The sequence below is a fragment of the Protopterus annectens genome, chromosome 4.part0, assembly GCF_019279795.1.
Source record: "Protopterus annectens isolate FY-2018-M chromosome 4.part0, PAN1.0, whole genome shotgun sequence".
Taxonomy (NCBI): Eukaryota; Metazoa; Chordata; order Ceratodontiformes; family Protopteridae; genus Protopterus; species Protopterus annectens.
The window spans coordinates 654,629,963-654,654,787 of NC_056733.1; the positions used below are offsets into that span (position 1 = coordinate 654,629,963).

The 24,825-nt window shown below is 43.9% G+C and overlaps 1 protein-coding gene across 1 annotated transcript in view; it reads right to left on the reverse strand.

Annotated features, from left to right (window-relative positions):
- MAPKAPK5 (MAPK activated protein kinase 5) overlaps positions 1 to 24,825 on the reverse strand; it is a 1,432,063-nt gene that overhangs the window by 1,069,684 nt on the left and 337,554 nt on the right. The window contains exon 6 of the mRNA XM_044068618.1: positions 18,097 to 18,186. Coding sequence (XP_043924553.1) covers positions 18,097 to 18,186 — 90 coding nt within the window. The remainder of the gene's footprint in view (positions 1 to 18,096; positions 18,187 to 24,825) is intronic.

Genomic DNA, 24,825 nt, shown 5'->3' on the forward strand with positions numbered 1-24,825 from the left:
CATCCACTGCAAGAAGAAAAGCTAGTGCTCTAGGGTCAGGCACAACCATGAAAGCTCTGTATCAGAGCTGGGACACTTAAAGTGTTTCTTAGTCTCCCATTGAAACACCTGCTTCATCCTATGAGAAGCATCCCCAAAACAGAAATCATCTGGTGATCAGGCATAGGACAGGCTGTGCTCAAGTACCTGATATATTGTCAGGGACAGAAGCGGTATGGTCCACTTAAGCCAGTTTTAAACCAAAAGAATCAGAATCCTCAAGCTGCGGTTCTAACTTTCTCTTTTTAGATGGGATCCCCAAACACTACCATTATTTCTAATTCTGGCCTTTTACATTTCAAAAAGGATATGAAAACCTAAGAGAGTAAACCAAATGATCAGTAGAAGTCTGGGAAGTAGAGGGGACTGAGGCAAACTGGCTGGTGTACAGGTTTAGTTTTTGGTGGCCTTGGGTTGTGGATGAGAGACCAATATCCGAATCCTGTCTCCAAGAACCTTTTCATCTTCTGTGATCAGAATACAAGCCTCTGAAACCAATGGACCTTTTTCTCAGACAATGTGACAGAGATGTCAGTCCAGCAGAATACGTGAGATGCTAAAGTGAAACTGGTTGCACCAGTGGTTTTAGCTAAGATGGACTCCAAGGGTGTGGGCTGCAAATATGCCTCTCTGTGCCTACAGAAACCAGATCCTCCTAGACCAGAGTTACCCATTAGGATGGGTTTGATCTCCTGGCACTTATCCTCATCTCTCTCTCTTGCAGTCTGTCCTTCTTTTCTGGAATATGGTTCTTGGAGTCCTTGGTTAACACTGTTGTAACAAAGAACCAGAGACGCATCCTTTTTTTGGTTGCAAACTCCTTTAGAGGGAGAGAGAATCATCTTTTTATAACTGTCCTTAATGTGAAACTGGCACAATGTGGACATGAGTCAATATGGGTCTATATTACATCATTGAACGCTTAAAAAAGCGAACGATGAATAATCAACCCCATGTAAGTGAAAGCTTACAATCTCGAAAGCTCAGAACAGCGATTTTTTTTCCAAGGGGAAAAAAAAATCACTGTTCCAAAAAAAAAAAAAAAAAAAATTAAAGAATACATAAAGTGGTGGGCTTTGCCACCCACACTCCCCTACTTAAATATACCAACTCCGAGATTACACTACTTCCCTGGGAAAGAATTTGCTTAAAAGCCGCTTCGCTATTTTGCCTTTTCGGTCATCTAATAGGAACCCATCAATCTTGTGTTCTGAACTAAGATAGAACAAGCATATATTGTGGAAATCTTTCTGAGGAATCTGCTTTCCACACACAGAATGCAGTTAACTTTAACAAATACCTCTGTTTCAGATTCACTGTCAAATCAGACATTAACTATTAGAAAATTAAGCAAAAGGAAGATAAGAAAAATCTCCATTGGGGTACTTATTTGCCCCAGGAAGTAGGATGACAAGTGGACGGACAATGCTATGGAACATATGGTAAACAATACTGCACATCAAGAAAGATCTGAAGATGGCGTTGTCCGAAGCACCTCATACCATCGACATCTTTGCATCCTGGTGGGAAGATAAAGTTCTGGAAATTGGGCCAATCAGTAAGGCTACCTGTAGCAAGGAATGACTAAAAGGAAAGACTGCACCAGTGAATACTATGATGAGCATCTCAGGAGTTCTCTCTGATAACAGGCTGGCACTTAAGAATTAACCATCTGCTGTTGTCTAGTAGTAATGTTTCCACCTTAAGATAGTTTCTTTTACACAGTACTACATTCCATATAATGATCCCGTAGTGGATGTACACTCTTTGATCTTCTGTCTGGAATACTACAATACTCTGTACCTGTGGCTACACAATTATGAACCAACCAGTGCAAAACTGCGTGATCTAACTGCTAATGAGAGTTTCAAATTGCTAATGCAGTCTCATAGTCTGTACTGGCTATCAACTAGAGCTTGTATAATATACAAGATCTCGGTCATCATTTATCTGGATCTAAGTGACTTAAGCACCCCCCTTCAGAAATTACTGAAGTATTATCATCTATAATGAAATGCTGGTGATTTAAGACCACAGCTGCAGTCATCCAAGAACTGTACCTTTGCTTATCAGTGCCTTCACATTTAGAAACTATACTAGGGTAACTGTGGCAGTCCCAACATTAAGGGACTCTAAAAGGTCTCTAAAGTTAGCTTTTAACATGTTCTGTAAAGCAGCACTGTCTCTTAACTCTTTCTCCTATTTTAATTCACCACATTTTAATTCACCACCAAGCACTGTTATATGTCAAGCTGCTCTCTAACATAAGTAACCACCAAAAAAAACAGACCAGTGAATAACAGCTCTACTTTCCAACCTAAAATTTATTATACAATACAAAATCTCTAGGCGCCTCGGCCACAGCCTTTACAGAGTAAAAATGCACTTCCTAAAAGACCTACTTTATATATTCTATATTAACACATTAATTATGCAATTAAACAGTAATTAAAACACATCCAATTCCCTAAAAGGTAAAAACTATATAAAACTTTGCCAGTTACATTCTTTATTTAATCCACAAGGAAATAGTGTATTATATTTCATTATGAGAACAGATTCTTTATGCCTCAACATATTTTTTAATAATTCTATATTACCATATTGTATTGGTATTTGTTCCAACACTGTTACCTTCATACCTTTCATATCCCCATGATGTTCCTTATTAAAATGTTCCGCTATGGGACTCATGATTTTATTATTCTTAACATCTCTTACATGTTCTTTTATTCTTTCAGCCAAAGTCCTTTTGGTCTCTCCTATATAATACTTCTCACATGGACAGAATAAAATTAGAAGTCATGTACTCACCATAACGTTCCATCTGAGTAGGTGTATTCATTTGTCTGCAACCGGTGGGTTATGGATCCGATATCGGATCCGAACCGGCATGGTTTACCAGCTATGGATCCAAGCTCTCAGCTCCTCCCCTCACCCATAATGCCCTGCTCTACCCTCATGACCTCAGATCGAGTTTGCCAACAGCAAGAACACCCTGAAAAGGGTAACACATAATATGCAGGAAACTGAAAGGCCAGGGGGATAGGAGGGCGGGATGGTTGCAGACAAATGAATACACCTACTCAGATGGAACGTTATGGTGAGTACATAACTTCTAAATCTGAAGTAGGAGATTCATTTGTCTGCAACCTGTGGGACAGAGTCCCCAGCTACCTGAATCTTGGGCGCCATCATGGAAGGATATTCCGAGCACCGCTGAGCCAAAGGATGCTCTACCCTAGATGCAAGATCCAACTTATAGTGGGAAATAAAAGTATGAGATGAAGCCCACGTGGCTGCTGCACAAATATCATCTAGAGGAATCCTAGCCTTAAAGGCTGCCGAGGTAGATACTGACCGGGTTGAATGGGCGTGTACACCCTCCGGTGCGGGCCTTCCTGAAGCTTGATAAGCCAATAAGATACACTGTGAAATCCAGCGAGATAGAGAGACTTTAGAAATTGGCTTGCCCAAATTAAATTTAGCAAAGGAAATAAACAACTGGTCGGATTGCCTATGACCAGCCGCTCTGTTTAGATAAAATCTAAGTTGCCTGTGAACATCTAAGGAGTGAAGCTTGTATTCACCTTTGTTTTCATATTTGGGAAAGAAAACAGGGAGGTTAATGGATTGATTAATGTTTGCTTCAGAAGCTACTTTAGGAAGAAAGGACGGGTTGGTCCTGAGGTAAACACGGTCCGGATGAAATACCAAGTAAGGAGGTTTAGCTGATAATGCTTGGAGCTCTGAAACTCTCTTGGCCGATGTAATGGCTACTAAAAAGGCTGTCTTGAAAGACAAGAATTTGAGATCCACCGTGGCCGCTGGTTCAAGGGGCAGTCAAGGCCTGGAGAACTAAGGAGAGGTCCCAAGGAGGAACCGCTTGTTTTACAGGGGGCCTGAGAAGGAAAGTACCTTTAAGGAAAATTTTACACAACTTGGCTGACATGAGTGGACTAGAATCATGACCAATGTGATAATGAGAGATTGCCGCCAGTTGAACTTTGACTGTGGAACTGCTGGCACCATCGTTAAAAAGAGTGGTTAGAAAGTCAAGCACTAAAGGGAGAGGAACCGTGAAGGGATTCAGGCCTTGCCGCCCTGCCCACAAAGAAAACCGTTTCCACTTGCTGCGGTAGACTTTCCTAGTGGACGGTTTATGAGCTGCCACCAGGATTGCCTTAACAGGTGACGAAATACCGGGAGTCCTGATCAAGAGTGGAACTGGAGCAGCCAAGCGGTCAGCTTCAGGTTGTCCAGGTTCGGAGGAGATATGCAGGATGGGTGGGATATCAGATCCGAATGGCATCTAGAATCCAAGGAGGATTCACAGAGTGAGACCTTAGAAAGGGGAACCAGATCTGTCGAGGCCAAAACGGAGCAATGAGAATCATTCTGCAACCCACCCGAGAGGCTTTCTGAAGAACTTGGAGCATCAGAGGCAAGGGTGGATAAGCGTACAGAAGACCGGGTGGCCAAGCATGCACCAGAGCGCCTCTTGGAGAACCTCCTGGAGGGGGTATCAGAGCGAAAAAACTGTCGCACTTGGTGTTTGAGGGAGAGGCAAAAAGATCGCATGAAGGAGTTCCCCACCGTGCGAATATGCGTTCCGCTACTTGAAAATTGAGAGACCACTCGTAAGGGGTCAGAATGGTGCGACTGAGCTTGTCCGCCAGGATGTTGGACCGACCCGGAATGTGCGTTGCTATCAGAAAGCGGTTGGTGGAGATTGCCCATTCCCAAACTCTCATGGCTTCTCGACAAAGAGGGTAAGACCTTGTCCCCCCTTGCTTGTTGATGTACCAGACAACAGACATGTTGTCCGACTGAATCGCAATTGTTCCCAAGGGAAGAAAGTCCTGAAGTGCTAGCAACGCTAAGAGCACTGCTCTCATCTCTAGAACGTTGATATGCAGTAAGGTCTCTGAATCGTTCCACGTGCCTTGGACGGTCCAGCCCGCAAAATGCCCCCCCCCACCCGAGGCGGGAGGCGTCCGTGGTCACTGTGGCGAGAGGGGGAGAAGCACAAAATGGGCGGCCTCCGTGGAGATCTGGGGAGTGAAGCCACCACAGGAGGGACCGCTTACAAGCCTTGCTGATCGCAATGGGATGATGCATAGGGAGAGCAAGGTAAGACCATTGTACTAAGAGAGTCCACTGGAGGATGCGCATATTGAGCCTGGCAAGAGGAAGAAGTGCTATAGCAGACGCCATGGACCCTAGAGCCCTCAGGACCAACTCCGCCGGAATAAAACTTGAGTGGAGAATGGCCCGCACCTGGAGCTGCAGATTTTGAACTCTGTCCGCAGTGAGGAAGGCTTTTAAACTCCTTGTGTCTAACCTGGCCCCTATAAAATCTAAGAGCTGTGTGGGCCAGGTTGGATTTCTTTGTATTTATTGTAATGCCCAGAAAGGGAGCAAGATGGAGAAAGGAGTCTCGCGACAATAGTAGTAGATGCCTTGTTGGGGCGGTAAGAAGCCAGTCGTCCAGGTAGGGGAAGACCTGCACCCCCTGAAGCCTCAGGTGGGCCGCTACCACTGCTAATACTTTGGTGAACACCCTGGGGGCTGTGGTGAGACCAAAGGGAAGAACCCGGAACTGGTAGTGACTGGCTCCCAGCCGGAAGCGGAGGAACCTCCTGGAGCGCCTGTCCATCAGAATGTGGTAGTACGCGTCTTTGAGGTCTATAGAACACATCCAGTGATTTTCTACCAGAAGGGGGAGAATAGATTGCAAGGTGACCATTCGGAATTTTTCCTTGGGGACTGCCAGGTTCAAGAGAGAAAGGTCTAAAATTGGTCTTAGTTCCCCCGTCTTTTTTGGCACTAAAAAGAACCTGGAGTAGAACCCTGATCTGATCCGGTCTGGGGGGACGGGCTGGATGGCTCTTTTCTTTAGCAGATGGCCAATTTCTGCCAAAGCGGCCTCCCGTTGACCGGGTGGAACGTCTGGGAGGGACTTCAACTTTGGTAAGTGACGAAAAGGGATGCGGTATCCTCTGGATATGATCTGGAGAACCCAGCGGTCTGATGTTATGGACTCCCATGCCGCTAGGTGCCCCGAAAAACGTCCCCCGACTGCCTCCAGAGTGGAGCAGCCGGGCAACCCCTCAGGGTTACTGCGCGGGCCGTTCAGAGAAAGGTTCTCTGGACCCGAAGTTCCTGGGAGCCCCTCTGCCTCTAGGGCGGCGTCCTCCCTGTCCTCCTCTGCCTCGGAAGGACTGGTTGTCCGGAGCAGGCTGAGATTGCTGCGACTTCCGGAACCACATCTTCTTCTGACCCTTTTGGTTCCTAGAGTAGGGCCTCTGGGGTGCAGAGAAGCGGATTCCGACGGCAGACAGCGTCTTCCCGTCCTTCTCGCTCTGGGTCAAAGTGTCGCGAACGGTTTTGCCAAAGAGGGCAGAACCATCAAAGGGGGCATTCGCAAATGACGCTTTGAAGGGCTCAGAAAAATCGCAGTGACGGAGCCAGGCCTGACGTCTAGTGACTAGACTTGCCCCTGCGGCTCTAGCGCCTTCCGTAGCATGGGAGAGTAGCCGCATAGAGGTATTAGTAACTGATCTAAGAGTGGCCATGCGGGTGGAGTGCAGCATTTTGTCCTCTTCCGACATGGACTCTGGGGGAGATGCAGCGTATTCTTTAATAAGATCTCGCTGCATCCTAATGACGTGTGCCAGGTAGTTCAGCGCCCTTACCGAGAAGGTCGCTGAACTAAACATCCGCTTCCCCAAGCGGTCCATTATCCGAGACTCCTTGCTCGGGGGATGGACTGAGGGACTCTCCTGAGCAAGTTCCCTCTTGGTGGCCGCCGCCGTCAACATGGCATCTACCTGAGGCCCCTTACTCCAATGGGCACGGTCGGACGGTGGGCTGAGGATCCTATCGGGCCTCTTAGGAATTGGCTCCACGGTGTCCGGTTCCTTCCACGCCCTGGTGGTAATGAGGTCCACCAGGGGGTCGGCAGGAGGGGACACCCAAGAGGTAGACGGGCCCGCTTCAAATGCCTCCAAGAACACGGACTCGTCCGAGGAAGACTTGGGGGCAGACTACCCCCCCCCCCCTTACACGGAGCATTTCCATGATGTCTCCAAATGAGACATCCTCGGGGGGTGACCATGGGGAGCCTTCCCCTTCCTCCAAGTCTGTGTCTTCCGTGAGAGACTCGGGGGAGTCAATGTGCCTCCTTTTGCACGTATGCTTGCGAGGAACATCCTCTGGGGGGCTGTCAGAGGACTCCTCGCAAGCAGCAACCTGTTCCAGGGGAGCAGTTTGGGGCACAGAAGCGGGCTGTCCCAAGGGCCGGATGGTGGAAGCCTGACCCAGTGCAGAGGGAGCGCGGGACGGAGCCGAAACAAGTGCCGGGGGTCCGGAGACCCTCAACAGGGCCCTCTCCACTACATCAAACGCCGAAGGGAGCCGACCTCGACCAAAGGATCCGACAATCGGCTCCCTCGATCCGAAGAGTGGATCGGAGCCGGCGCCGCCGGATCCGGCGACAGTGCGCTCCGACACAGACGGCGCCGAAGGAGCACTGATCCCCGGATCCGAGGCTCGGATCCAGGCTCCGAGGTCGGATCCGATGCACTCAAGGGCAGGGTCGGATCCGGTACAAAGTACTATCGGCGCCGACCCACCCCGCCCGGCTGCTAGGTTCCAACTGCTCCGAACCCGGTAGCGGGTCGGAGAAGGAGCAATCGGTTTGAAAAGGGGTTGAGCTCCCCAGAGGGGGAGGCAAGAGCACTCCCATCTGCATCTGGGCCTGGATGAACCTTCTCATCATCCGGTCCAGATCAGCATCCGAAGCTATAGATCTCGACGAGGCTACCGAGGTAGGCCTAGAGTGCCTCCTCGATAGCCTCGACGGAGATCGGGTCTCCTCCTCCTCAGGTCCCGTGAAAACACACTGGAGACCGGAGCCGAGGAGGAGGAGACCGAGCCGACAATGGAGCCGGGAGAAGCCGCTTGGCTGGCGGGCCGAAACAGAGGTCTCGGCCCGCCGCTTATGGTGCTTCTCCTCCGTCCTTTTTAGCATCCCTCTCCGAACCAGAAACGGGAGGTTGAGTCCCAGGAGGAGGAGGGGAGCCGCAGAAGGAATAACTGTGGACGGTTACTCGAAGGAGCGGAGGTCGGAGCCGAGTCCGCGGTAAAAGGCCCGCCAAAACAAGCTTGGACCTCCGCTCCTTCAATGCCCTGGGGTTGAACCCTGCACAAATGGAACATCCAGATGTGAGGTGTTCAACCCCAGGCATCTAACACAGTGTGGCCATCAGCTGGGGAAAGCTTATGGCCACACTCGAGCATTTAGAAAAATAGACTTGGGTTGCTCAGACATCCCAATCTACAACAGTAGTTACTATAACTAAAGAAGTAACTAAAGAAAACACAAAATCACTCACAGGCCCAACACACACACTACGCTAACAGCGAGGAGAGGGATATAACTTTTAGATTAAACACTAAAAAAAGTAAATATACCAAAGGGGAAACCTACACTTTCACACAAATAACCAAATAAAATCTTTAAATTTTACAATTTAAATACTTGAACTAGCACTTAGCTGGAGAGCTGGAAAAACAATCTGGTCACCATGCGCGGCAAACGAGATCTGAGGTCATGAGGGTAGAGCAGGGCATTATGGGTGAGGGGAGGAGCTGAGAGCTTGGATCCATAGCTGGTAAACCATGCCGGTTCGGATCCGATATCGGATCCATAACCCACAGGTTGCAGACAAATGAATCTCCTACTTCAGATCATAAATTACTCCCCTACTTAAGCTGGAGTACATCCCTCTAGTATCAAAATGTTTGGTCCCTATCTTATCTACCTTTGTAACAATATATTGACAAATGGAACATTTCCCACAAGGGAAAGTTCCTCTAATGTCCATGTTCAATGATATATTATCTCTTGGCCTTATATATGTGTTATGCACCAAGAAATCTTTCAGATTTCGTCCTCTTTTGTAAGACATTTTTAATTCTACATGTGCTAAACACAGGACTTCGCTACTAACCTGTCTCCAATACTGCTTAACTAACCCATTCATTATATGTGAAAAAACTGTATATTTAGTAACAAAAAACATTTTTTCTCTGCTAAAATCTTGCCTTTCATATTCATATATTTTCTTTTTTTTATTACCATCTTTCATATTAATATATGTGTTATTTCCATATATCTTATCAAAACTTTCATATACATTATCTGGTTGGTACCCCCTAGTAATAAAAATAGAGGCTGTTTTCTGTGCCTCTTCCTTTGCTTCTTTAATATCACTACTCAACCTTTTAATCCTAAGCAACTCCCCATAAGGAATAGCTGCCATGGTGTGATTGGGGTGACAACTATTACCAAACAATTTCCAATTTGTTTGATTAAACTTTCTATATATGTTAGTATGAATTTTCTCTTCTCTTTTCCCTCTTAATATTATATCCAAATAATTAACTTGACTACCTTTCTGAATGCCATCAAATTTTATACCATATCTATTGGCATTCAAATACTCAATAAAATCGAAAGACAAATATTCACCCCCTTTACAAACAAAAATTAAATCGTCTATAAATCGATAATATTTCACCACATATTTCCTAAAAAACTCATGTCTATAAATATACGTATTTTCAACTACCCCATAAACAAATTAGCATAAACTGGGGCGAAAGCCGCCCCCATTGCTGTTCCAATATTCTGCTTATATAATGTCCCATTAAATTCAAATATGTTATTTGTCAGACAAAACTCTACTAATTCTTTTATATATTGAGTTTTGGGACTATCACCTAAAAAATACTGTATAGCCTCAAGACCAAGGATATGAGAGATGTTAGTATATAAACTCACTACATCCACCGTTATAAAATACATATCTCTAGTCCATACTATATCCTTTATTTTACTCAAAAAATCAAAAGAATCCTTAATGTATGAAGGTAACTTCATTACTGCCTGTAATAAAGTTTCATGCAGTAAACAACTGAGATTATATGTAAAAAATCCGCTAGCCGACACTATAGGGCGTCCAGGTGGTTGTGCCAAATCTTTGTGAATCTTGGGGACACAAAAAAATTTTGCTACTTTACTGTTCTTAACATTAATCTTACGAGTCACATCATTCTCTGTAAAATAATGTAATCTAATACCTTTCTTTAACAAAACCTGAAAAGCTTGTTGTGCTTGTGTTAAATAAATCTCATCTATCTTACTATAAACTTCTTTATTATCAATGTACCATGCACATTTTTAAGTAATCCCCAGAATTCATAACCACCAATTTGCCCCCCTTGTCGGATGGTTTAAAAACTATCTCTTCATTTCTACTCATACTTTGTAATTTCATCCATTCCTCTTTAGACAAATTATAATTTTTATTTGTATTTTCAAAATCTCTCAGTTCTTTATCTATTATAAAGTTTAAAGCATTATTGAAACTTTGAATATTTAAATTTTTACAAGGAGGCATAAAAGTGCTATTATTTTTCAATTTGCTTGTATCTAACAAGCTATATGCATTAGCTTCTAAATCAGATTCACAAGAAAAGAAGCTTTCATTACTTTCCGAATCTGTTTCCTCAACACACTCATCAGTTTCCTTTTGATTTACATTATAAAAATACTCTCTCAAATTCATTTTACGCACTAGATTATATATCTCACTTTTAATCTCATACATTCTAGGAAGAACTGTCGGTATAAACTTCAAACCTTTGTTTAATACCGACAGTTCAAAAGCATCAAAATTACATTTGGATAAATTAACAACATAGTCCTATTAGAGTCATAGCTCTCTAATATAGTTTACTATTTAGTTCTAACTTAAGACATTAGCATTTTAATAAGTTTGAACTCTCTTTACATGGTTTTCTTTCTTGTGAAAATGGAAACACGCATGCACGCATTTTCATTTCTCTTCTTGATGTACTAAAAAGGAACAATGGTCAGCAGTGTCTCTAGTGTCTTGTAACAAATCTTATCACAACCAAATCATAATCCCAAACCCCAACACCATTTACAGTGTTAGAAATTCCATCAACAATACAATTTCTATGAAGGTATTCTAACACCAAATAATCACAACAAAGAACATTGGGTGGGCATTGCAGAAAAATCCCTCCCTGGTTTTATGAATTATGCCTTACCAGGACATTTTAATCTCTTAACTCATTTCTCTTGATTATTTTAACTAAGGACTTTCCTGTTGTTAGGTGGAGGGTCTGTTTGAAGAGATGAGAGGATTAGGTGCTGGGGAGACTGGAGAGGATTAGGTGCTGGGGAGACTGGAGAAGATGGCTAAGGAGGGATTTTAGGACACAGCTGATGGCAAACAGCTACAGTGGGAACCAAAATAAATGACAGAGAAAACAATGGGGCAACAGACGATGGTCTAATTTTTAAGTTAATGTGCTCCATCATCACCTCAAATCCCAGACATGACTGTCATTCTGAGGTTCTTCTTCTTCTCTTTCAGCTGTTCCCGTTAGGGGTCGCCACAGCGGATCATCTGTTTCCATTTCTTCTTGTCCTCTGCATATTGCTCTGTCACACCAACCACATGCATGTCCTCTCTTACCACGTCCATAAACCTTATCTTAGGCATTCCTCTTTTCCTCTTACCTGGCAGCTCCATCCTTAGCATCTTTTTCCCAATATACCCATCATCCCTCCTCAGCACATGTCCAAACCAACGCAATCTTGCCTCTCTGACTTTGCCTCCAAACCGTCCACCCTGAGCTGGCCCTCTAATATACTGATTCCTAATCCTGTCTATCCTTGTCACACCCACTGCAAATCTTAACATCTTTAACTCTGCCACTTCCAGCTCTGACTCCTGCCTTTTTGTCAATGCCACCATCTCTAAAGTACAGTTTTGTACCTACCATAAATGTAGATGTCCGATAGGTATGCATCTGCAGTCATCACATATGGGTTGTCCTGCCTCAGGCAGCCCTTCGGTCGGCCGGATTCCAAAGTCTGGGTCCGGCGTCGGCTGATGTCGCCCCTTCCCCGACGTCAGAGCGGCTGGGGTATAAAAGCGTCAGCCGACGCCATCTTCCTCAGTTTTTCTTGCCCCAGATGCCAGATGCCCTCCAAAGAAGGCTAAATTTGGAGAAATGCAATGAAAATCCAAACATGTACCATAATACATATATGTATAAAAACAAATACACCACAATAGATTCCCCCAGCTAGCTATTAGAGGGGTAAGTACCCTAGAAAACCACAGAGGGGAAGGAGGAAGGGTAAACCTGACTGCAGATGCATACCTATCGGACATCTACATTTATGGTAGGTACAAAACTGTACTATGTCCTTCAAGGATGCATCTGCAGTCATCACATATGGGTAGAATACCATAGCCAATCTGGGGGTGGGGGAACTAAGAAAAGGATGGTGTAGCTAAGATACCCTGCAGGACAGCCGTAGCAAAGCCTGCTCTGGATCTGGAATATAAAGGTAAGTTGTAATGCTTGGCAAATGTATGCACGGAGCTCCATGTGGCAGCTTCTAAAATGTCCTTGGAAGCCACCCCTCTTAAGAAGGCTGTGGAGGTGGCTGTGGCTCTCGTGGAATGAGGTCTAATATTAGCTGGTACAGTCTTTCCGTGAAAGGAGTAACAAAAGCGAATGCAATTTCCTATCCATTTTGAAATTGTCTGTTTGGAAATTGCTTTTCCTTGAGTACCAGCAGCATATGCTACCAACAGCTGGTCAGCTTTTCTGAAACCTTTAGTTCTGTCCAAGTAGTAGCGCAACTGTCTGTGAATGTCCAGGGTGTGCAGACGTTTCTCCCCTTTGTTTTGTGGATTTGGGAAGAAGGTAGGCAAGTGAATGGCTTGATTTAATGAAACCCTGGATACCACCTTTGGCATAAATGTAGGATTAGTTCTCAATGAAACTCTGTCCTGATGAAAAATAATGAATGGCTGTACTGCCATCAGGGCCTGCAACTCCGAAACTCTTCTTGCTGAGGTTATGGCCAGAAGGAAGGCAGTCTTCCATGAAAGGTACTGTAGATCTGCAAATGCTGCTGGTTCAAATGGAGGCAGCGTTAGTTTCTCCAACACGAAGTTAAGGTCCCAAGCAGGTAGAGGTGGTTTCCGAGGAGGTTTGATGTTTTTGATTCCTCTTAGAAACTGTCTTAGGAGAGGATGAGAGAAGACAGGTGGATCAGTATTGTACTCTGCTGAAATTGCTGAAGCATGAATTTTAACAGAAAAGTAAGACGGACCATTGTGGAACATTTCTGCCAAATATTCCAGGATATGTGCCATGTTCATCAATGTAGCATCTAGGCCCTTTGTGGTGTTCCAAATGAGAAATCTTTTCCAATTTGCTGAATATGCCTTTCTTGTGGAAGGGCGGCAAGCTTCCATAATAATATCCTTTACTCTCTGGGATAGCCTATCCTGAGGAGGAGTCAAGGTATTTTCCAGGCTGTTAGTTGCAATGTTTTCAGGTTGGAATGTAGAGTTTTGTATTTGTGCTGTGTCAGTAGAAGTGGCCATAGAGGAAGAGGCCATGGTTTCGTACGTGACATGCTCCTTAGCAGTGGGTACCAGTGCTGCCTTGGCCAGTCCGGAGCTATCAGAATCACTTTTGGCTGCTCTGTCCTGATCTTCAGTAACACCTTGGTCATTAATGGGATAGGTGGAAATGCATACACTTTTAGATTTCTCCAGCTGAAAGAGAGGGCGTCCACTTTCCACGTTTGTGGGTGGTATGTCCTTGAGCAGAATTTCTTCAGTTGATGATTGTGGGGGGATGCAAACAGATCTATGTCTGGCCTCCCCCAAGATTGTGTTATCTGTAGAAAGATGTCTGGGTGCAGCATCCATTCGTGCGCATCCATGATATTTCTGCTTAAGCTATCCGCCAGTGTATTGTCTTTCCCTGGCACAAACTGAGCTTGCAGCTGTATATTGAGTTTCAAGGAAAGATCCCATAGTTTCATTGCCAGTTTGCAAAGAGGGTAGGAATGGGTACCTCCTTGCTTGTTTATGTACCACATGACTGTGGTGTTGTCTGTCCTTATAAGTAGGTGGCCTTGGTGCAAAAAGAGTTTGAAGGCCTCGATTGCATGCATCACTGCTAGCATTTCTTTTTGATTTATGTGCATGCGTAGCTCCTTTTGTGACCACTGTCCTTGGATACCTCTGCCCTCCATGTGTGCTCCCCAACCTAGGTCTGAAGCGTCGGTTGTAATAGTTTGGGAGGTTTTTGGCTTTGTGAAGGGCAACCCCCTGTTGGACTGGCTGGCCTGAGCCCACCACAGAAATTCCTTTTGAAGGCATGGAATGAGTGGGATTAGAGTTTCCAAACTGTGACTGTGCTGAGTCCATAAACTCCTTAGGTACCACTGTAGCTTTCTCATATGTAGCCTTGCTTGTGGAATCAAAAGAATACAGGATGCCATGTAACCCAGGGCCTGCAGGATTTTCCTTGCAGTCAGCTGAGTTTGTCTTGTCAGATTCTTGAAGTAATCCAGTAGTTGTCTTTGTTTTTCTTCTGTGAGATAAGCCATTTGGGTGGTTGTATCTAGATCCGCACCCAGAAAGGTTATTCTTTGGGATGGAACAAGTCTTGATTTGTGCATGTTGACTGTGTTTCCCAAGGCCTGCAGAAGATTGATGGCATAATTTAAGTCCTTTACCAAAGTTTGTTGGCTGTCCGCTTGTATAAGGCAGTCGTCCAGATATGGGTATATTTGAATCCCCTGAAGTCTGCAGTGTGCTATTACTGATGCCAGGCATTTCGTGAATACTCTGGGCGCAGTAGATAAGCCAAAGGGCAATGCTGAGAATTGATAATGCTCTGACCCTGCAAGAAATCTGAGGTGTCTTCTGCAACTTTGTCTGATAGGGATATGCAGGTATGCCTCCTTGAGGTCTAGAGTCACCAGCCAAGACCCCTTGCCCAGCATGGGAAGGAGTTGCTGTAGAGTCAGTATTTTGAATTTTGGCACAATGAGATAAGTATTCAGTGCGGACAAGTCGAGAATTGGTCTCCACTGATTTTCTTTTCTTGGAACAAGGAATAGTCTGGAGTAAAATCCTTGGCCTTGTTCTGAAAGAGGAACTTTTTCTATTGCTTTCATATGTAGTAAGTTTGAGATTTGTTTCAAAGCCTCTGCCCTTTGATTTGGTGGCAGACCTGGCATGCCTTTTCTTTTTGGCAATGTGTGGAAATGGAACCTGTATCCATTGTCTATTATTTGCAGTGTCCATTTGTCTCTTGTAATGCTGTGCCAATTTTTTGAGAATAAAGAAAGCTTTCCGCCCAAAGGTGCTTCTAACTGAGCCCTGGTTGACGGAGTCAAAGCAAAGTCATTGAGTTTGTCCTTGTGCAGCAGTTGCAAGTCCTGCACTACCTGTCTGGTTTGGAGGCTGCCATTGACGGCCTCTGTAGGAGCCCCTAGCTTGCCCTCTACCTCTGGCACGCCTGTTCCTGCCTCTCTGAAATCTTTCTGTGTCCGGAAAGGACCAATTCTTGGAAGGCCAATTTCTGCTGAATCTTGGTGGTTGGACTTGAAGAAAATCCTTAACTGTTTGTACAGATTTTGCCTTTTCCTCAAATTTCTTTAGGACCTCTTGAGCAGTGGAACCAAATAACTTTTGCTTTTCCAGTGGAGCATCCAAAAGCTTAGCTTTAACATGGTCTGGCAGAGATTGTTCCTTCAGCCAAGCATGCCTACGTATGACTACACCTGTCATTGCTGACCTACATGAAGCTTCCAATGCATCATAACCACACTGCAAGAAATGGTTGCTAACCTGCTGGGAGTTATGTACCAGATCCTGAAGGGATTTGCGATCAAGGGGTTCAGTAGAAGACAGTTTTTTATGCATTTCTTCTAACAAATACTCTTGGTACTGTATCATATGAAACTGACAATTTAATGCCCTCATGGAAAGAGTGGCAGAAGTATACACTTTTTTACCCCATCTCTCTAAAGCCCTGGACTCCTTTGCAGAGGGGAGTGGGTTCTTAGTAGTAACAGCTGCAACCCCTTTAGGGCCCTGGGAAATAGTTTCAGGATCAGCAGAGTGGGCCTTGTAAAGAAAATTATGTGAGTCCGGGACCCTGTAATACCTATCGGGTTTAACAGGAGCCGGAGGCAGAGTGTCAGGGGTCATACTAGAGTCAGAGTACACATCATCAATGACATTTAAAACAGGAGGAATAGCCAAAGGTCTATGCTGAGGTAAATGAAGAAAAGTTCTTAGTCTTTTCCTGGAATCAGAATATTCCTGGCCCTGCCATTTGAAATGCTCTCTCATAGAGTGTAGGGTCTCCCCAAAGGAAAGCTCTTCAGGAGGGGAGGCTGAGGGGATAGATTCCTCTGCATCCGAATCCTCGTAGGCCGAAAAAGCCTCCTCCTGGTAGTCCGAGTGATCCGAGCCATCAGAGGCCTCCTCTGAGGAGAGGGGATCAGGGGGATCTACCTTGGGCCTTTTGTCTAGAGGAGGTTGGGGGCCCCTGTCTGGATGGGGCTGAGAGCCCCTGATTAAAGAGATAAGGTCCTCTGCCACGGTTAGGATCTGGGAACTAGAAGAGGGTCCCTGAGGAATAACCCTGGGAGGCATGGCTTTAGTGTGTTTAGCAGCTTTAGCCCTGGTGAAGGCCTTAATGGACATGGATGCAGGAGGCCTGGCTGCACCACGTGCTGGTGTAGCTTTGTCTAGTGGTATGGTGTCGGAAGCTTCCAAAACACCAGTTTCTGAAGGCAATTCCATAACCGACTCGGCAGGAGCCTCCGGGACCGAGGCTGTCGGTTGTACTGTTTCAGGGCTCGGAAGTTCCAAGGACTCGGTATCAGCCGAGACAGAGACACTCGCGGTAGGCCTAGCCGCAGCTTCAGCCGAAACCGCGGCCCACGTGTGTCGGTCCTTGTCTTTCCGTTTCTTAATTAAATGGGAAGTCGGGGTCTCCGACAGCATTTTATAAGAAAAACTAGCCCCAAAAAACTCCTCTGCGAACTCCGACCGACGTCTAAGAGTACGTCGGTTGAAGGAGGCACAGGCAGAACAGGCCGAGACGTCGTGGTCTGGGCCTAAGCAGGGGAGGCAGTAAGAGTGGAAATCCTTATGAGGTATTTGTTTCCCACAAGTTAAACAATTATTAACTTTATCTGACATCGGCTGAGGCAAGAAAGAGTCCCCAATGGGGTACTTAGCTTTTGAAGTCTTCGGTTAGCTGAATTACAGGAGCTGGCTGACCGGCACTTGCGAACTGCTTCTGCTTCGGGCACCACGCGGCAAGAAAGACTGAGGAAGATGGCGTCGGCTGACGCTTTTATACCCCAAACGTTCTGACATCGGGGAAGGGGCGACATCAGCCGACGCCGGACCCAGACTTTGGAATCCGGCCGACCGAAGTGCTGCCTGAGGCAGGACAACCCATATGTGATGACTGCAGATGCATCCTTGAAGGACATCCCATACAACATAGCTGGTCTCACTACCCTCTTGTAGACCTTCCCTCTCACTCTTACTGGTACACATCTGTCACAAATCACTCCTAACACTCTTCTCCACCCATTCCACCCTGCCTGTACTCTCTTCTTCACCTCTCTTCCACACTCACCATTACTCTCAACCGTTGATCCCAAATACTTAAACTCGTTCTGAGGTTATGAAATGAAAATATTAAGGGCTTTTCATAATGAAAAAAATATACAATTTCTTGGTTTAAAACAACAAGAAACAGAACTCTCAGCAGAAATTCTACTTTGGATGAAATGCAGAGCTCTAATGATGAAGGATAATTCTGCTTGAAATAATCAATAAAAAAATTGCTTAAAACAGAACGTGCACACACCTGTTTTTTCAACAAGGATGCTCCTAAAGACAAGAACTAGACTGTACTAGCCTGTGCAATTTACTACTGATTAATGCAATGTTCTTAATTTCACTTAACATTTTCACATTTCCTGCTTTCACAGTATGTATAACATGCCGAAAACTACAGTCAGAATAAATTATATATCAACAGATAAACATGGTACTAGAAAAAAATTACATCTGACAGATGGTATAGACAATCATGACTTACCAAGGAGTTATCCTTAAAGAGGAGGTTCTCTGGTTTAAGGTCTCTATGAGCAACATTTAAAGAATGACAGTGTTGCAAGGCAAGCGCTATCTGAAAGCAAACAAAAATAAAGGCTTTAAATAAATAACCGTTTTTACTAACAATAAAGTAGCAAGGTTTTCAACTTGGTGCACAAATGAAATGCACATTCAGTGTTTACTACGCTTTTATTAATACAGTACTGCATGCTGTCTTTTATGAGACTCTAAGAGCCAGAACATATGGCAAAAGTTTCATCTTGCATCACTTTACGTAAAATTTGTAGAAAGCAAGCCAGGCAAAAATCAGTGGCCAGACCAGTTGCACATCACAAACTTTGCGCATCTATGCCTTCTCAGAACTGTGCAGCCAGAGACATAAGGTTAAAGACGTGGGAGGTTTAATTCATAACCAGTGTGCGAAAAAAAAAACTTACACATATTTCTACCTACAATTCAGCAGTAGATTACAGCATATGTGTTCTGATGACCCAAATGCTAAGAAACACTTTTAGTGACTACAAACCCAAGCCTTTACTGTAGTTACCAATGAAAATTTGTAGTTTAAGTAGAAAATTCAAAGACCTGTACTTTATATAAATAAAGTTTATGTATCTAAATTATATAACTTAATCTAACCATTGACTCTGATGCAATAAAAATTCTGTGTGATCATGTTAAATCCAAGAATTGTAAGATCAGTAAAACTACAAGCAGCATATAACTGCTGACATACATGGCACACTATCAGATGACTCATACTGAACTGCAGAAGGAGTCATTACTGGGTACATTGTGGGTACTGCGAAGAGCACTTTTGGCTAACATCAAAGAGTGAAACAATACTAATTTCATGAACTTTAATCGTACTTTGACTTAGGAATGGGGTCCATTCCCTTCATGGTATTAGAAACCCAAAAGACTTGGAGAAACTAAAAACAGACAGAGAAAAAAATTATGTATTGTTACTATTATGTAAAAAGCCCTGAATTTCCAGACACAAGATATGCAAAACGATTAAGAGAGAAATTAAGAGGAAAGGAAAATACATCCACAAGAAAAACTGTCAGAAGCTTCAAATAAAAAAGAAATTACAATTTTATTTGGATATGTTACCAATCCATGTAACCTCATACAAATTGCAGGAGTCATTACTGCGCACATTGTTGGTGCTGCAAAGAGCACTACTGGCTGACATCAAAGATTGAAACAATACTAATTTCATTAACTTTAATCATACTTTGACTTAGGAATGGGGTCCATTCCCATCATGGTATTAGAAACTCAAAAGACTTGGAGAAATTAAAAAAACACATCTTCAGAGGTCAGCTGCACTGTACTGGCTTGATCATGGGGAAGTGCAAAAATTAAGACAATGGTAGCCTGCGTCCATAGTTTAGAGAGATGAAGCCCTGACTACCTCATATGACTCAGGTGACCCATGTTTGCAGCATGAATACTGGAGGGGCCAGGTGGGGGACAGGATGGGGTTGACTGGTTCATGCCAGCTCAGCTATACCTGGCAGGGGGGGAGCTAGGCCTGTCACATTAGCAATTCCTACCAAAGGAAGTGGTGATTCACAGATTCATAGACTGTTACTAGGCCAGCAACCTGGGTGGGGGGGCCTTTCTAAGCCTAGACAAGTTTTCCCCAAAGAATAATGATGTCCTGTATCCAAACAGGACACTGAGAGCCACATTTATGAGCTACCTTTGTCCATAAGGGACATGAGTGCCAGGCCCGATGTAAACTTCCTATTCCCCATCCACTGGTCCAGGTTGCACTTAAACTGGGTAATAGATGAACTCAACGTCACATGGATGGGAAACCTGTTCCATAGGAGGGGCAGTCTCTAGGACTCACTCATGGAAGTGAGAAGGCAAGCTCACACTGTTGCTGTGATGTAAGCACCATTAAGTCTGGGAGGTAGATGTGTGGGAAAATGCAGTCTCTCCAATCAGGTGACTACTGTACCACTGTAAGTCTGCAAGCCACCTAGTAGGGAGGGTTAGGGGATGGACCAGTGATCTCCACAAGATACTTCACCTTTCTCTCACCTCTGGATGGTACAAATGAGCACATGGAATATGGGAAGGGGAATCATTGGGCAATTCCTATGGAGAACTTAAAAAAATATATTAATAAAAACAAATAAAAACATGTATAAACAAAGAAGAAAACAATCTTTCAATGCTACACTAACACAGTTTCCTGTTTGGGAGGAGATCAGTGACCTAAGCAAAAATATTTTACTTTAAATATGTATCTAGACAATGAACTTAAAACAATAAAGAGTACAATAAAGTATGTTTTTACTGTTTAACACTAAAATAATATCTGCGAGTACCTGCCATATCAGACAGTCTTTGAAAATGCCCTTTTCAATGTGTAACATGTGAGATTTCCCTAAGAGTTAAACAATGCTAGTTTTTTTAAGATCTCAAGCTTCAAATCCCCCTCTGTCAGTACACAATGAAGCCCTCCTGCAATAGACAAGAAAGGTTTGCTCATATCCATGCTTCCCACTCCTGACTTCATGGGACATGGGTGACACAGGTGTGCAAGAAGAAACAAACTAATTTTCTTCTTTCGGCTTTTCCCAGTTAGGGGTTGCCACAGCGGATCACCTGTCCGCTCATGATTGGCAGTGGAGTTTTACGGTGTTGAGTTGCTAGCCCAGCGCCCAACCTTCCACAGAAGACACACATGCACGCACCCATGCCTAGGGCCAATTTAGAGTGTCCAATCCACCTACAGCATATGTCTTTGGGATGTGGGAGGAAACCGGAGGAAACCCACACGACCAGAGGGAGGACATGTAGACTCCGCACAGAAGGGACCCCAGCCGAGGATCGAACCAGAGAACCTCTTGCTGTGAGGAGGCAAAGCTAACCACTGTGGCTGCCCCAAGAAGAAACAAACTAATGAGGACATAAAATTATAAACCAATCCTGAAGGCAACAATCCCATCTGATAAAACTACAGATGCCATGCAACACAAGAGAGAGAGATAAGCAGATAGGTAAAATAGTACTTAAGGAGAGGGCCCACTCAAAGATCAGCGCAAATGATGGCTCACATGTCCATTATATTTTACTTCAAGGCATCTTTTGCAGTGGTTATCAGCTGAGACTCTAAATCACTATGTAAAATCCTCCAGAAAGGGAAGAATGAGCTGGAGGGACTATCTAAAATGAAAGGGTATCACTAAGCATAGCCCCAAAATGTCAAACTGGTAAAGGATTTTTTATTCCTGGAGTGGAAATGTAAGCTTAAGTATAGGCATCAGAGACAGATATATTCCAGCTAGCTATGCAGAATAGTGACATACAGGGCTGACTATAACCCAGATGACCCAAGGTTGATTAGCAATCAAGGGAATGGAGGACGTAGCTCCAAAGGGGAGAGACTGAACAGCTGATGTCAATCTGACCATAGTGGGGGAAGGGACAGGAAGTTTAACAACTACAGGAGCAACACCTGTAGGTCAGACTCAATATGTGCATTCTGAGCATGAAGGTAGGACATAGAGTCATCAGTGTGTCAAATACAGTATTGCTCTACAGCTATGCACAATGGTTTCAAGGAACTTCATTCACATGGAAGAGAACAGCAGGTACAGTAGTGCACTTGCCAACTAACAAAGGGAGGAGTTAGGAACTGAAAAAATGGACACATTCCTGAAACGGGTAAGAGAAGCTAGCTATATCCTTAACAGAATAATCACTGCCAAAGTTTAGCTATCAATACAGTGGAAATGACAGCCACCCATTACGTACGGCAAAAAGCACAAAAACAAATGGTCCATATCCTTGAACTCACATACCCATTCATAAATAAAAAATATGAGGGCAAAGCCAAACCGTCAAGGTCTTCCTGGAATCTACCCAAGGGAAGTACACAGAAAGATGGAATAGACTGGGTTGTTCAGAGTTCTGAAACTACCCTAAAAAGCAGTTAATACTAGAGAGTACTCAGCTCTTATGGAAATCCAAATATGGCACATAACAGATGAAAGAGAGAAAATTTTCCAAGACAGAAATTTCAAGTTCATTAAGTAAATACATAAAATAAAAAGTGCACTGACTTGATACGTAAAAAGTTACCCTGTCAACCATTACGTTAGAGTCCAGTGGAATATACAGTGTTCTGTGCCACTGGTGGAGATGGAGATCTCTAAAGACTAGTTTAATCAACCAGTGCTAAGCAAGAGTTCTGCCATCCAGAAGGTCATGTTGGGGCAACACAGAAGACACATGCAGTCAAATAACAGGGATATGATACAGTCTGTCAAGTTCCACTGCATTCATAAACCATTACATCACTAACAGCAGCACAATAATAATAATAAAACTCAGTTCTTGTTGAACTGGGGAGAAACCTCCAACATCCTATAGAGTAGGATTTATCCCTTCAACCCTCTTACTTAATATAAGAGCCCTTGGTGTTGTACAATCGTAGGGGAATTTTAAAACCTTTGATTAAATGGTATAGCAATGCTCAACAAGTCACATGATTTTTCACAATGGAACAGCTGATGTCCAAATCAAAATAGTTGCTCAAGGTAGATAAAACAGATCTAATCCCAGGCAGTGCAAACTTTGATGAAATGGTTTGCCAGTGCTCAAAACAAAAGGTTTAGTGAAAGTAGAATACCCAAGGTCCAAATCAAAAAAACACTGCCTAACTTCAATGACACAGATCTACAAGTTCCCAGGCAGCTGCTTCTACACTAAAAACACTTTTCACCAGAATGTATTCCTACTCTTAATAAAAATGTTTTCTGGCAGCCTTCCACATAACTGAAAGCTCTTTCAGGAGGCTATGTGGAGTAAGGAGAAACTACAGATGCACAAGCCTTGCTTAACTGTAACAGAAGACGTTCGAATTTCACACTGCCTTAAAGTTTGCAAAAACCTTCAATGGCAGTTTACCAGAGATTAGAATCCCCTCCTCTGACTCAATGTGACAGGGGATTGGACAAACCAAGAAGGACCAGAAGCAAGAATTGCCTGAAACAAGCCAATCTGCAGCCACAAAAAAAAAAAAAAAAAGAAAAAAAAAACAAAACTAGACAACAACACAACAAAGGTTGAATACCATCAAACTATGTACAAAATAAGGGGGATGGTGGGTGGGTGCTGCCACTGATGCAGTGTGAAATTCGAACATCTACAATTACAGGTATGTAAGGACTTGCACAACTGTACTGTGTTCATCATTCATACCGTCTCAGTGGCATATGGGTTGATTCCCAAGGCTTACCCTACCTGACAGAAGGAATAATAAGGATCTAGGAGCTCCTGGAGAATGGTCCTCTCAAAGCCTGCTCTGGAACATGAGAAATAATCCAATTTTTAGTGCTTTGTAAAGGCATGAACAGAGGGCCAAGTTGTGTCCTCTAGTATGCTTCTACAGTCAAGTCCTTTACAATAAGTCAGAGAGGAGGATAAAGCTCTGGTTAAATGAGTCTTAACCTGGTCTATAATAGATTTACCATGGTGGGAGAAACAAACAAACAAAAAAAAAAACAGCAGCAGAGGACAACCAATGAACAACTATTTGCTTAGGGACAGGCTGACTTTTCTAAAGAATAGTAAAGTAACAGCTGTTCAGCTTTCTTGGATGGAATAATTCTGTCAAGATAGAACCTGAGCTGCCTGTGCACATCCAAGGTATGCAAAATCTTCTCTCCTTGTTTTTAGGTTCCAGAAAGAAAACTAGAAGACTGATGGCTTGATATAGGGTAAATTTAGAAACAACTTTTAGCATGAAAGAAGGATTTGTTTGTAGAACAACCCTATCCTTGTGGAAAATCAGATAAGATTGGACTACCATGAGAGCTTGCAGCTCAGAGACTTACTTTACAAATGTCACAGCAATAAGCAAAACAGTTTTTCAAGTGATGAACCGCAAATTAGCCTGAAAGGCAGTTCCAAAAGAAGAGAAGAGAAGATCAATTTTCAAGAACAAAGTTGAGATCTCAAGGATGAGGAATTTGCTTCTGACGGGCTTTCAAGTGCAATACTCCATTCATAAACTATTTGACCAGAAAGAGAGACAAAAGAGGGGAAATCCATGGGCAGATAAGCTGAGATGGAATAGCTGATGTCAAATCAAAAAGATTGCCTGAAGTAGATTTATTAGATCTTCTCCCAGGCAGCTGAGATGGAAACTTTGATGAAACAGTTTGCTGCACTCCTCTGGACCAAATCCAGGCAGACCCTTGTCCAGAGTTTCCACTCATGACGGTCTGTCCAGGAACTGCTTTGCCTGTCTGCATTCACTGAGTAGCTCACACAAATATTTCAAAACCAGAGAGATACACACCATACCAGGCCCTCTGGCATCGGACCACCTAGAAAACCTCTTCCACTTGTAAGCATAAAACTTTCTAGTTGCAGGTTTTCTTGCCTTGTTCAATACCTGCTGAATATCCTCATAGAAAAGGGCTTAAAATGTATTAAGATAGAAATCATTCAGTCTGCCAGCAACAGTTTTTCCATGGTGGAGATCGCCAGTCACCCCTGACACAGTGTGCACAGATCCAGAGTGAGAAAGCTTGTGGTAACTGCCCTTAGCCAATTCCATTAAATAGGAGAACATCTTTGCATGGGCCAGAAGGGGGTCACCATAATGATCTTTGGGAATTCTTTCTGAAGTATCAGAAGTAACTTGAGTATCAGTGAAAAGGAATAAAGGAATATTCCC